General features: G+C 38.4%; 2 protein-coding genes across 5 annotated transcripts in view; one reads left to right on the forward strand and one right to left on the reverse strand.

Annotated features, from left to right (window-relative positions):
• Positions 1-14837, reverse strand: part of NASP (nuclear autoantigenic sperm protein) — a 189046-nt gene that overhangs the window by 106145 nt on the left and 68064 nt on the right. The window lies entirely within an intron of this gene.
• The window catches only part of TESK2 (testis associated actin remodelling kinase 2), a 105209-nt gene that overhangs the window by 44629 nt on the left and 45743 nt on the right, over positions 1-14837 (forward strand). For all 3 annotated transcript variants that reach the window (XM_050977306.1, XM_009088672.4, XM_018912385.3), the window contains exon 3: positions 9633-9754. In XM_050977306.1, coding sequence (XP_050833263.1) covers positions 9633-9754 — 122 coding nt within the window. The remainder of the gene's footprint in view (positions 1-9632; positions 9755-14837) is intronic.

The raw sequence follows: 14837 nt of genomic DNA on the forward strand, positions 1-14837 counted from the left end.
TCTTCCTCTTGCTAATGTTTTTTTTTTTTTTGCCATTGAGGTGCCAAGCTACTGTCATCCTAGTCCTTCTCACTTAATTAGCAAATGCTTTTATAGGGCATGGCCTACAGGGAGAAGTAGTAATAAATAGGCTGTGCTCCAACAGATCATTAATATAGGAATTAAAAACCTCATCTGTGTTGTTAGTCTTTATGGATTGCACCATCGGGGCAAAATACTCACTTCCCCTCCACTTAGCAATTTTGAATTTTAATGACATTTGCATATATCTAAGTGTAGAGCACTTTTTTAGCAAATTTTAAAATGCTTTGAAATACAAGGTAGAATGGAGGGCTAACTCATATTTGCTATCTGAAACAAGTTCTGGGTTTTATTAATTTATTTTCTGGGTAGGAGTCTTAAGATATGCATGTTATAATCATCGTAAAACTTCAGCTAAGGAAACAGGATTGAAGGAGAACCAGCCTGCAGATTTAATGAAAGCCCTGTCTTTTGTAGTGTTGTTGAAATATTTTCCAAAATAATGCTTCCATAATGCTTCTTCCTACTGTCCTGCTTGGCATCACTACAGTCAAGTCTAGAACTCTAATGAGTAACACAAATTAAAAATGGGTGAAACAGTTCTTACACTATGTTTCACTTTCTCTAATTGTGTCAGACAGCTTCTCTGTTGAAGAAAGAAATATTTAGAAAATATGATAGAACTACCCTGAAATGAACAATTTGTTTGAAGACTAAAAAGGCAGAATAAAAATCGCTGAAACAACCTTGATGTTAAAGAATTCTCTGTCAGGAAAAAAAAAAAAGGAACATAGTTAAATGTAAAATTGACCATTTTGAAATTGATTTTTTACCTGCCTGAAAACCTGGCCTCTCCTCAGCCTTGCTGAAGAGCTGATACATGGAATGGTAAGTCTTTGTTGTCCTCACAAATAGAAAGAGCGCTCACAAATTCTGTCAACAGTAAGAAAGACACTGATACTGTAACAAGTACCTTGCAATAGGAGATAACCCCCATTTGGATTTTGTGTTTAGTACAGTGACTGCTGTAGTTCAGAGTCCTTTGGGCCTTTGATTTCCTCCTGTCGGACAAGTGCCAATCTGGGTATCATTGTGCAGTTTTCCCAGGGCAAAACAGGTGGCAAGATTTCCTTGGCACTGAAATGTTTGTGTTCTTTTTTGTCTTGTTTTCCACAATAATTTCTCAAGCACAGTTAAACGAGATCTTTTAGTTTTCTCTTCTGGATGGAGATGTGCTGGGTTGGCAGCTCTGGGATTTTCTGTGTTTTGCCAGCTGGCAAACATGCACATTTGTGTAAGCTCATTCATAGCTGATACTGAGAGACAGGTGCTGAGTTACTGTTCTTCAAATAACTGTGCTGGCGTATGTCCAGTGTTAACATGACTGCGCCTAGAGAACAAGAGTGCATCACTTAAAAGCTTTGTGAGACACCTCTGAGGCACCTCTCTGGACTCTTGTTTGCTGGGATTGGCAGCAGGGGACAGTTAAATATATTTCAATGATGGATTTCACTACCTGTGCCTGGGGAGTGTCTGTGATGTTAATGTATACAAATGTATATGTGTTACTGCCTAATATGAAATGTAAAAATGAGAACTGCAGATCACTATTGATGGCACTAACAAAATAGAGATGCTTACACTCTCAGATCCATAGGGAATGCTTCTCCATAGCTCCTTAGCAGCCACTGGAAGTGATTAGAGAAAGGCTCTCTAAAGCCTGTATGACAGGGTTTATTTTAATCTTTTCTGCATTTATTGGCATTCTGAATGCAAGCAATCCAAAACTTCTTCCCAGTAGATGCTGAGGCTGTATCCAAAGTGTAGGAACTTCTCCCATCCATGTGCTTCCTGTGTCTGGGAGTTGCCACAGCTGCTGTCCCTCAATGAGGTTGGCGTTGCCTGGGGTGCTCTGGGGTGGCTGCAGGGCCCTTTGCACTGGTAGCAGCTCTGCAAGGTGGGGGCCCTCTGTTTGATGGTCTGGTGGCATTGGGGGTTGAGGAGAGGACAGAGCTCTGAAACATCCGCTGGAGTGATCAATACCGAGACAGCGTTGCTTTGTTAACTAATCCGGAGCTGACAGTGTGTCTCACACTGACTCTGCTGCTGCTTTGTACCGTTCACATCAGCTGCCTGCAGTTAAGTCCTGCAAATCCAATTCCTGTGCTTCCTAGCCCTTACAGGCTATGAGGAGACATAAGAAATTGCATGGCATATTTAATTAGCTGCTTGTGTAAGAACCTAACTCTCAAGAAGAGCAGTTTCATGAAGGCTTAAATAACAAGAAATTACTTAGAATTTTTGGTTTTGGCCGTTACCTGAAAGTTATTAACTGTATCAATTTATAAAAGCTGAAGTAGCTTCAAGTAAGCAAAATGTGTCTTCTTCCTGCTCCCTGTTCTCTTTTTATTTGTTGGTGTCATCAAGTTTTAAGTGCTGTGATTATAAAAGCAATAGTTGTATGGTAGTGGGCTCTGTTCTGAAAGGTGAGACAGACTTCCTTACTCATGCATGGTAATGTTTTTTTGAAAGATTTATAATGGAAATCTAAGGAAATTATTTCTGCCCCAAACAGAACTTTCTGTCAAGGCTCCCATACAATTTTGAAAAGAAACCCCACAAATGTGTTTGAATACCAATTATGAGATTATTGGTGTAGTGGAGGGGACTGTGTTCTCAGTGCTAAACTGTTAATACACTGTGAAAGTTAAAAGATACAATTTGTGTGTCAGGAAAACTCAGTCCAAAGTATTGATTTCTTCAAAAACATCTGCAGATTATGTAAGTGTCATTATCTTTTATACAGGATAAACCCATAGTAACATGGGAAATATTTAACCATAGGTATTAAAAATTAAATGGGAAAATAGGAACACAGATATGGTATCTGATTATGTATTATCCTTGGATGTTACAGCAGTCATTTGCAGATGTCAATCTTCCAGTTTTCTGGCAGGTAGATAATATCACCTCAATTTTATGGACCAGTTAGGTAACAAAAGAAAGGGAGTAGCATATGCAGGCCTGCTCAGTGGGCTGAGGATAGCTAACATTGAAAATTAGGAATAAGCTCTCAGTTATGAACTTCAAGCTCATTATTTCTTTTTCTTTCTTGACTATAATATTACTCAGCTATAAAGTACATGGCTGAGCTGTTTACTGAGGTTGTGGTAGAGCAGTGCTCACCCAGTGTCCGTGTTCCACGTCCTGGATTGTGGAGGAAAGTTTATATGGGTACATTCTGCTGAACTGGCTACAAAATCAGTCAGCTTCCCCACCCTGGGCTGTGCCTGTTTATTTCTCATCTCAAACTGTGGAACAATAGTCCTCTGATGAATTTGTGCTTTCTCTCAAAATAAGACTGTAGTCTCTTTTTGCCTTTATGGCTTGATTGAGATCAAGTTAATGGCAGAGGCAGAGATATGTGCACACATTCCTATCAATAAATGGCTTGTTTAAAATAAAAGGGTGCTCTATTTTGGTCCCTGGTTCTAGATTACAGTGGGCAATGAAGAAAAACAAAATACAAAAGAAAAATTTAGGTTTTTTTGGCACACAAGTGGATTTACAAAGTATCAGTGGTTCTGCTGTATTACTGATTAGAAATTCACTTTAGTTTAGAAAAAAAAAAAAGGATAATTTGACCGTAGGTGTGGAATATTCTCTAGTAATTGAATATATTTCTTTGCTGAATTGGTGGTGCTAGAAGTTACTAAAGTTATCAAATTAGGACCTTTGTTTGACTAATATTGAGCTTTTGTACTCAAGGGAAAATGGTAAAGTCTGCAGCTTTTTCTGTGTATTTCAACTCTCTTTAGTATTGGAAATTAGTAGAATCCCAGTTACTGCCAGACTTTTGAAAGGTTTTGGGGTTTATTTTGTGCCTAGTTTCTGTAGATCTTCTGAACCTATGCTAAAGCTCTTGTAACACATGCTGACTAGTTTTGTTTGGCAAAGTTTTGTTACATTTGGCATGTGTCTCTTCTTGCTGCAAAAAGTTGTAGTATAGTGACATTCTGTATTACTGCTCTGAAAACAGCCACAACCCATCTGACTCTCTGGCATCAACATAGCAACTTGCTATTATCTTAACTGGTGTATTTCTTTCAGCTTCTTTGTCATGGCAAATTTTCCTAGAGATATGAACTTTTTGATCTGATACAGGCATCACTGCTGTGTATCTGACAGTGGGTACATTTTAACATTAAGAAAAACATTTCAGATTACAGTCTTATAAGCTCTTTGATCTGAGCTGAAGAACAGGTTTAGCTTTGCTGAAGGGAGCTTCTTCCAATCAACCATAGAGTTAAGGCATTCTTTCACATTCGTCCTGGAGGCATGGATATATGTCCCTGTAAGTGTGATGACTTGGTGGCTTGACTGTGAGACTTGGATGAAATACAGCTGACCCTATGTGTTATTTTAAAATATTTATTCTGCTGTCACAGCAAGGAAGTAGTCTGTGTTTGAGAGTTTTGTGTCAGACCCAAATTGCTCGTCTGCTTCCCTGTGAAAGACTTTTTTCCTGTCATTTTGTAGGCACTCTTATGATGAAGCCTTTTCTCTCTAACAGTGATTACTGCTTCATCTCATGTGCTTCACAAGCTTTATTGTGAACTCAGTCAATCAAAATTAAATTGTGTAAAACATGTACTGCAAATGGCCTAGAATGGTAGCTAAGGGAATGTCTGCATCTCTTGTTATCAAAACGAAAATACTTGTAAATCAAATGAAGACAGAGAGGCAAACACAAGGAATGTGAAATATTTGGATCAGAGAGGACTCCTTTTAAAATGGTGCTTTGGATACATGGCAGCAAAGGTGAAGGTGAAATGGCCAGATGAAGACCAAGATGTGTAAAAGAATGAACAAAAAATTGGTGTGTGTGCTAGAGCAGCAACATGATTTTGTGGAATAAGCTGTATAAGTAAAGATCTGTAAATGTATTTAAGCAGCGAGGCTGGATGCCAGGAGGGGAAGGTAAGGAAAAACTGGAAAGCAGTTAAATGAAGTTTTGGAAGAGAACTGTGACAAAATACTTCCAGATATATAATGATTCATTTGGAAAATAATGAAAATGCAATGAAAAACTAGGAGCACAGCTGAAAGCTGTGTTGGCAGATTTACAATATCAGTATTAGGAAATGTTCTTCAGATGTTTATTCCAGGGCCACCTGGAAAGGTACTGTGAATACAGATCAAAAAGGCCTTGTGAAAGATGAAATCAGGTTAGATTTCATCTATTGCTTAAAAATACCTCCCCTTCAGCCCAGCAGAAAGTGGAAGTAATATAAGTTTGGCTTTTCAGAGAATGCTGACAGATGTATATGATGTAATAGATAAATAATAATCTGAATAATATTTAATTTTTTTAACAGTAAAGAGCTTTATGGCTAAGCAGTAAGCTGAGCATTAAACCCACCAATTTTTGCATGATAATCCTCATGAACTTGATATAGTGGCTACTTCTCTGGAATGTGAGCCCTGCTGAATCACTATTATGAGATTTCGTTTAAGTGCATCACCATTTCTTTACCTGTATCCATGACTTCCTCTACTTCCCACTTTCTTCTGAAGAAAGGGGTAAGGATCAGAACATGGTCTGATGTGAGCAGAACCACACAGGTAACCATAGCCAGGTCAATGTCCAAAGTGCTTTGATCCCAGGAGAATCAGAGTGCAAAGGGACAGTTTAACTGCCTGTTAGCAATAAAACAGGGAGGCAATATCTGGTTACTGTGACCTTGGAGATGGAGTCACACACATAGGTAAGCAGACTGAGAAGCTGCAAGCGTGGGCAAAGCAGCTGTAGGATTGTCAGAATGTTTCTAAGCAGAGACTCCATGATCCAGACATTGCTGAAAGGTTATTTGGTCTGATATGCATGGAGCCATAATTAATAATAATGTCAACAGCTTTGAAAGCTTCACAGCAGCCTGCAAGTTGCATCAGTGAGAGGTTTGAATTGCATGAGAGAATCCCTGTTTATGTTGAGTATACAGGCATATGCCTGAGGCAAACTGCCTTGTAAACAAGTGTTAAATTGGATCAGCAGTATTGCCAAAATATTTACTAATTTTCCTCTTGGAGTCAGGTGGTTGAAGCATGACTTCCATGCTTTTATGGCACAGAGGTGGCCTGAAAGGAGAAGAAGGATTAAAACTAAATAGTTTGCAGGGCTTTGGCAAGGCATGCCAGGAGAGACACAGATTTTGTCTAGGGTATGACTGATGGGTAAGTAGGCATGGAGGGCAGAGCTGACAGCTCTTCCATGTTGATAATTGGGTTTGACTGAGACCTTAAAGACAGAACCTGTCAGTTCCTTGTTGTCAATTTATTCTTGCCATAGAAATGCTATTTGCCAGTTGTGCTTCAGAGGAGAGAACATGGTTAGTCTTAGGTGTATTCCAGGTGATTAGCATTGTGCTCCATAATTTATAAACTGATAGTTGATTTTATTCGTAATATTGAGTATTGTCCTTTTGAGAAAGATGCCCTCTCACCTCCAGTTCTGTTTCTTCCTCCTTGCTTAAAGGATAACTAATGAGAGAGGAAGAGTCCCCCTTTTCCCCCTCTCCCTTGGTTTGATTAGGAATTTTGCTGTTCTGTCAGATCTTGTAGGAATACATCCTCCAACATCAGAAGAATATACAGAACTTCAAATAAAATTGCAGGTGTTACCTTACTATGTCTATTAAGTGAAACAAAGCATAGTGCAATGTTGGGCACTATTTAGAGACCAGATAATTGGACAGACTCTGCCGCTCTGTGTGTAAGAAACTCGAGAAATTTCCAAGCATGGGAAAAGTGATTTTATAAAACAAACAAAGGAAAAGCCTACTGACCCTGCCACCAAACCTTGTTCAATCTGTCAAGATGGGAAGGACTGCAGGATAGCCTAAAAGAGAGGATGAAAAGTTTTGTCTTTGAAAAAGTAGCTCCATTTTCTCTGGATGTGCAGTTAGTGCTGTGGACAGTCAGACCTTTGAGAAGCACTTGTTGGACGCTTCTTGTTGCATATCAGACCTGAATATCTAGGAAGCATGCAGCACACAGTGACCCAAAAAGTTACCCACCTTCTTTTCTGAGGTTTCCTTAGCTTAAGAAAAGCAGTCTGAACAAGGAAAAAGTCCTGTGATAAATTCTACTTTTACTACAGAGTTGAGGCAAAAGAGCAGAAAATTTTGGCATGAAACTGAATGAATTATAGAAATGGGCAAGAAAGTAAGGTAGCTGGCAGAGTTAATGAGAAGGCAAATGCTGTTTAAGACCACATTCCATCTGAGTTCCTGATCACCTTCTACCTCTGAGTTCCTGATCACCTTCTACCTGTATTCATTCCCTTCCGGCAGACCTTGAAGCTTCTGTGTTGGTGGAAAGCTCATTTCTGAGGAAATTCGGTTGAGAGCATCTCTGACTGTAGGAATTAAGTTACTTCAAATTCTTTCCCTGAAAACCCCAAATTACCACAACACCCAAGATTCCTAACCTTTGTCTCAGAGGAAGTGTGTTGATTTAGCTGCTGCTGTGTATAGGTTCAAAGCATAGTCCTTTTTTCTTTATTTAAATTTATAATTGTTGAGCTTTTTTAAGTCTATGAAAACATTTTAAACTTTTTCCCCTCACCCACAGTATTACTTCTAGTAAAACTAAGGTACAACCAAAATATGTTTTAAAAGTCTCTGTGTAGACATTGACCTGTCCAACTTATTTTGTTCATTCAAATTGGCTGGATAAAATTAAAAATTAATGAAAGTACACAACTGACACAAGAAACCTAGCAAGTAACAATAAACCTCATCAACTTAACATGCAATCATCCTGCTTAAAACCAATAAGCATGCCAAACAGGCAAGACAGGTTGTGTTGAGAATGATTCTAGATTATCTTGTTGTAATGCATTAAAGCTGTAGTTTGACCAGTTTTATTTTAAAACCAATATTACCACAGAAAGGAGGAGTGCCATGCTTGTGAACTTGCTGTTGGTTTCTATTCAGTGCTGGTTTCTATATCCTTCTCCACCCCCTTTCCCTGACCCTTTTTGCACTGGGATTACTGGGTGACTGTAGGTGAGGCATTTGAGGAGCTCGTGTACATCTGCAGGGGGGAAGCAGGAGGAAAAGCATCTGAGGGCTATTTTTCAAGTCAGTGCCTCATGTTGTTTATCAGATTCACCTGGGATGTTTCCAATGCTACCCTATACCTGCAACTAGGACAGCAAGAGGCAACTTAGAACTGTTAAACCATACACACACCTGAAACATGACACCCTTTCCTCCCCATACATCCCTGTGCTGAATTCATGAGCTTTGTGTCTAGATGAGAATGAAACATGCCCCTTCTTCTTGCAGATAGTGTTGTGCAAATAAAACTTGAAAATAGGTATCACTTGCTGCCTCAGAACTGCCAGGGAGGGAGCCTTGCCTTCAAAATCCATACCCTATTTTCTTCTTTCATCTGCTTATCATGGATTCAGTTTTTCTTTCTGTAATTAACATACCACAGCTAAAGGAACCTCTTACTAGAAAAGATGAACAGTCTTCTGGAATAAAAGCAGACAGGCTGCTGTTTTTTAAAATGTAGGTAGTTTGTATGTACCCAAGTCATAATGTTGATTTCCGTTTTAAATTAGAAAGCTGATGAGTCTTAAATTCCTGGAACCTTCCTAAGCTAATCTCCATAATGTGAATGAATTTGCTATGGGCGTAATTCAGTGTTTTGAGAAATACATGTTTTCTATTTATGGGCTGCAGGTACTGATGTAGGAAGAAAATGGGAACATAATTTCCATGAATACTACCAGTATGTGTGTGGGAATGCCCAACTGCAAGGAAATTCAAAGGCTTGGCAAGCCTTTCACTATTGTGACAGCTCCTTTCTAATAGTAGCACACATCTACATTACACTTGGCAGATGGGCTAGTTTGAGTACCAAGTTAGAAATGGCCACAGCCCTTTATTTCTGCCTGGGGAGAGCCATGCTGAACAAGGTGCTGGTGCTGTGCAGTTGCCAGAGAAATCCTCTTTTTCCTGCTAATGCTGTACAGCCACTGCTGACACCCTGGGTGAGGTGATCTCCTGTGCAGGAACCTCTCTGCTCTGCAGCAGGGGTTGGCAGGAATGCTTTCAGTCCCCTGGATCATAGTCTGTTTTCAGAAGTACACACTGAGTATCTCCAAAATCTGCCCATACCTGTAAGCAACAGGTCCTTGTATAATGCATTCTGTGAACAATGACAGTAACCTCTACAGGGGGAAAAAAAGGATGTGGGTGTAATGAAAATAAGTTTCATAGGTCTTGGAGTGGGAAACTTTTTCTCTGTGTACAATCAGATGTCTTACTTCACTTGTAGTAAAGAGCTTCACTTGTAGTAAAGAGTTGGGGTTTTTTCAACTTCTCAAGCTTTCTGTCATCATGAGTTGCAAGAGAAGAGCAAAATGCCATTTCACATTTGCATAGTATGCTTATAGAAAGTCATCTCTTTGATAAAGACTGCAGAAATTGGTGTATGGATCACTTTTGTCATGAAGAATCTTTACATTGCACTGCAACAATACTGGTTCTTCAGTCTTTCATTTCATATCCTTACCATTTTTTGCTTCTATCCAATAGGTAAGGCACAGAACTTCAGACCAGGTGATGGCTTTGAAGATGAACACACTGAACAGCAACAGAGCAAACATGCTGAAAGAGGTCCAACTAATGAATAGACTCTCACATCCGAACATCTTAAGGTACACTGGCTTTTTTCTGAATCATCTAGAGATAGGTTGTCTTTAGTAGGGCTCTCCTCTTTCCAAATTTTATTTAGTTATTTTTTGTTGTGGGTTTATCTGTTCTGAATGTGTTAGGATCAATGGCTAATATAATAGATGAATGGGAGGAAGAAGAAAAGACTTAAGAGAAAAAAACCCAGACATGGACATAATTTTGTTATCTGGAGTTGGCCAGTAATGAGTAACTTATGTCAGAGAAAAACAAGTACTCACATTTTAAATTTCTGATGAATCAATAAAGTGATAAAAAGAGTGAAATTTGGCTTCTTTTTGTGAATTTAAGCTATTGCAAATTTAACACCATTCAACTAACTTTCGGTTACTAATCTTAAAATTAAACAATGCAAAATGCCATACCTGTTCCCTAGTCTTAGGTCTACTTCTTAATTTTTAGGATTTCCTTATTGCAGTATTGCAAGGTGGGATAAGAAGGACTGAAGAAAAAAAGCTAGAGTTGAACTAATCTAATTTATATGCTCCTGGAAGGAAAAGGGTAGTTCTTGCTTTGCATTAGATTACTGCATGCAAATCCAAAATGTTCCAAGGTGTACCTTGTTATTTCTTAAACCATTTTAGTCTTGGTTTCTGTCCTATGGTGATGTGACAAGCAATTAACATAATTGGCTGAAGCCATAACATTATGAAATTTGAAGATGTGATGACAGTGCACCAAATGACCAGTTCTCCTAAGCTGCCGTTGCACACCTGGGATCCATTTCTGATCTCTGTTCTTTTTGAACATTTAGGAGACACGTTGAACTCTGTTACTTAATTTCCTTTTCTTCAGCATTCTGTTACATTGTACAGACATAATACTGATTCCTAAAATCCTTTATAACCGATTTTTTTGAAAATTGAAATCCTATCTCAGTCTTCATCAACTGATTTGTATCAATATTATCCTGTGTGTTTCCTTCAGTATTTATGAGGACACGGAAATGTCAGAAGCATTTGAAATATCTGTGAAGACCATTCCATTACTTCATGTCTGTTTACTATTATTCTTTTTCTTAAAACCTCAAACACCTGTGCATTTAAAGAATTTTTACTCATTGTAAACTGTGTTGGTTGTATCATAATATATTTATTCAAGTGTTGTCGTGATCTATCCCTAAATGCAATTACTAGTCTATTTTCTCTGCTCTGAGTTGAGGTACATTCCAAGCAGCTCCTCCTTCTGTTTGTTTGTTGTTGTTCTTATTTTTTTAAAATTTAAATTATATAATCTATCTGGTTATTTAGATTTCAGGATCATTAATTGTGTCATATATTGATTCCCCACAATTTTCCTTCATTTCCTCTTCGTTTCCTTTTTTTCTGAATCCTTTGATAAGCTGCATATGACCCTGGGACTGATAAAGCTGCTTTCCTAACAAGGTTTGTGGAAAGAGTAACTTTCCAAAGTAAAATTGGCATTGTCAGAATCATTGGCTCAGTACACTTCATCAGTTTCTTTATCAACTTTGTGTGGTTGGTAAATCCTATTTAAAAAAAAATCTAGCTCTACAGCTCTGTTCAAAATCAAAAATTTAATTTGGGTTGAGATGAGGGAAAGTAGAAAAGGGATATATTGACAGGCCAAAAGCATTCAGTTGTACCTTAATATAACCCTGCCCCCTCTTGAATGGGATTACAGAGGTGTTGCTGAGAACAAAAAAATATTGTGCTCAGTCCTGAGTAACTCCTGAAATTTAGGTGTCTTGTGAAGTAAAAGAAATGATATTTGTGATGCACTAGTCCCCTCAGGCCTTAGAGCCTATGAATAAGTTGAAATCAGCAGTGTTACGCAGATGGTCCTGAAGGAAGAACAATAATGTATTGATTTATGTATGAAGAAGAAAAGGAATTTCATTTGTTCTTCCAGTTATTACCCAGGATTGACAGAGAAATCTTTTTCTTTTTGTGCTCAAGTAAGCAGGTATGAGTGAATACATCAGAAATAAATTACTTAAATAGAAACAGTCCATCTTTGCACAGGTTGCTTAGAAGAATAAATGGATTTGATTTTTGAATTGCCTGATTTGAGGCTTCTTCAAAGAAAGCAGGCTCTGATAAATACTGCCTTTTCCTTATCTGTTAGGTAAAATACTGCCTTTTTCTTTTCTGTTAGGTAAGTCCCCTTGCTACAGGGAGCAGAGTTATTCCTACAGAAAATGCAAGTGAGAAAACAGTATTTAGGTTTAGTTGGTTTTTTTGAGTTATAATACTCAGTAAAATTACTACTTTTCTGTGTAGGGGATAACTTGATGGTTTTATGTGTTAATTATGTGTCATTTAAGTTTTTGTCTAAATTTTACTGCAGTGTTTTCAATTTCTTTATGTCTGGGAGAAGATTTTGCCCTTCTTAAATGTTACCTGCCTATGTGTCTATATATACCTGTATATGAACACACACATGCAAGCCTCTCTATTTAGATGTCATGAATGTATAAATCATTGGTGCTTCTGCTAGTCTTGTGAAACAGCTGTTTCCCACTTTAGAAACACATGAAAATAATTAATACTAATTTGCACTTAAAGTGGTGAGAGGTTGTGTTGCTTGTTTGACAACATTGTGCTGTCAGATAAGAGCAGCTGAGTTGTATAGCTGAGATGTTTTTAGGAAAATGTTCTACAGCAACCTCTTCCCACTGAAACATTTTCTGGGATTATTTTTGGAACTTCTAAGATAGTATTAGTATTTAAATGGAACATCCTCTTCAAAGAAGTTCTAATATATCTTTTCCTGGGGCTATCAGCTATCTCAGTTTGCTGTTAAATATTTTCTTCACCTAATTTCTTTCCTTTGAAGTTCCTCTATGTTACTAAGTAAGGTGTTTTGTCACAAGCATCAAGTTCACTTCTCTATTGATTAGCCACTGGATCTCCTCCACATGCCTTGAAGGTGTCCTCTGATTTTTACATAATGCATCTCTGAGCTTCTTCATCTCCTCTGAGCTCTGGGCTACCTACTGTTAGCTTCCACTGTAAACAAGTTCTTTCCTTCCTGTTGCTATTCAGTATGGATAGTAATGGGTTCTTAGGCTGAAATGTTGAGAGCGTATTGTGCAGGGGGTTAATTGAACCAGGTGAGGGCTGCAAGGTGCTCTGCCATCAAATGGCTTGTAAAATTATGAACCTGGATAAATACTGGCTTTACAGCCTCCAAAATCTGCTCTCAGACCATCTCAACATGTGTAGGATAGCAAGTTAATGTTTTAGAAAGCGAATGTCAGATTCAGCAATGAGGCATTTATTTTAGTACACTAAAACCTTCCTTAAGCTGGGAGTGTGTTCTTGGAACATCCTGATGAGTAATACCTCAGATTTGTTATTGAATCAGTGCTTTTGTCCAAGAGCTATTCTGTAGCTTATATAGTTAAGTGCTATGGAAATAAGACTTTCTTCTTCCTTGGAGTGCATTTGGTAGCCCAGGATCATCATTATCCTTTGGGTAATTAAAAAACCCATCCCTTTGCCTTGTACTCTAAAATATATAGGAGCTTTTTACAAGCTGTCAATTCCAATGTGCCCACAGTTAGCTTCAAGATGTTAATGTGAAGATTTTGGTACTTTTGCTGTTGATTGCACTGATGTGACTAATAATATTGCTGACAATTTGAAACTGCTTTTCCTTCTGTGCTGTCCATATCAACTCCTTTTCAGAGTTACAGATGCCTTTTGAGGTTTTTATCCAGACTCTGGTCACTCTTCTGGAGTGTGAATTTGTCAGTAGTTGCTGGCTGACTTCCATTCCTGAGCTCGGTAGAGATTACCTAAAGGTGCATCTGTGTTTTTACCTTACTGATGCTTTTGCACATCTTGAGGAGATGGAATTGGGTCAAGGTGTTTCAGTTTTACCTGGTGAAGTACTGATCTGGGTATTTAGGCTTTAAAAACGACAGGCTTTATTTGCCATGGAGTAAAAGGCTATCTTTAAATCTCCACACTCATTTCAGTATTTTTGCACTCAAATTCTGCTCTTGGCCAGCCATATAGATCCATCTTGATTAGAAGAGAGATGTAAGTGAAGACTTTAGTTTTCACTTACCAAGTCCCCAGTAAGTCTACCGTCCCCACAGTAGGATCATAAAGATTCCAGTGGTCAAATATATGTGTGTATGTAAGCTTCTAATGTATTTTCCATGAAGAAAATGAGAGGCTGCCCTCTATTAGAGGATTTATTTTGGCAGAAAATAGAACTTCTTTTCAGTCTGTTAAGGATATTTTAGAGTAGAAGACTCCAGCTCTTGCAGCTATACAGGCATGATGGTAAAAAATAGGGGATTTGGGAGTTGCTTTGTCTCCCTTCCTCTTGTTTCCTATTTCAGCTAGCAGATGTGATTCTAGAGGTAGAGTAGGTGTTAATTACAACGTAGTAACATTTTGTTTAGTTACTGTCTGGTGTTTATAAAAAACTATGTATGAGACCTGCTTATCTGTTTGGTGTGCTGGTTTTCCCCAGGGTCGGGGTTGGGGACGTTTTAGGAGTGGACAGGGCAGAAACAGACAAATTGTGTTCAAGGAGTGTTTTCTTTGTTTCTACCATCAACCTCATCTCCTGTCTCCATCTCACTCCTGCATACAAGTTAAACATGGAGAATTAAAATGCCTTCCTTCCTCTTATCTACATTTCTTCCTGCCTTGGCTGTGGGATGTGCTGGTTTTATCGCATCTTCCCTCAGACAGATGGTGAGAGGAGGTGTGGAAAAGTGAGCTGAGGTTGGGGTTTGTACCATGTGATGTTTACTATAGCCACTGTGGTACAGGTTAGCTGATACATGGCAAGACTGTAATTGCTGGGGTTAGTGAAAACAGGGATTTGGAGCATTTATCCACTTCTTTATTAGCTTGTGTCCTGTTTAAAGTGCAGTGCTGTTCAAGGGTCGGGTTAGATTAAGTACCATGGTTATGAAAGGTCTAGTGTATGCTTGTAGATGTATTCTACCATTTTGTTACTTTCCTGAATGCTGATGTGCTGCTATAGTCATGAGTCTTCACCCAAATCAAAGTAAGAAAATCAGTCTGGAAAGGACTCAAGAAATCTCCATCCTTGTGTCCT

The sequence above is a fragment of the Serinus canaria genome, chromosome 8 (genome assembly GCF_022539315.1).
Source record: "Serinus canaria isolate serCan28SL12 chromosome 8, serCan2020, whole genome shotgun sequence".
Lineage (NCBI taxonomy): Eukaryota > Metazoa > Chordata > Aves > Passeriformes > Fringillidae > Serinus > Serinus canaria.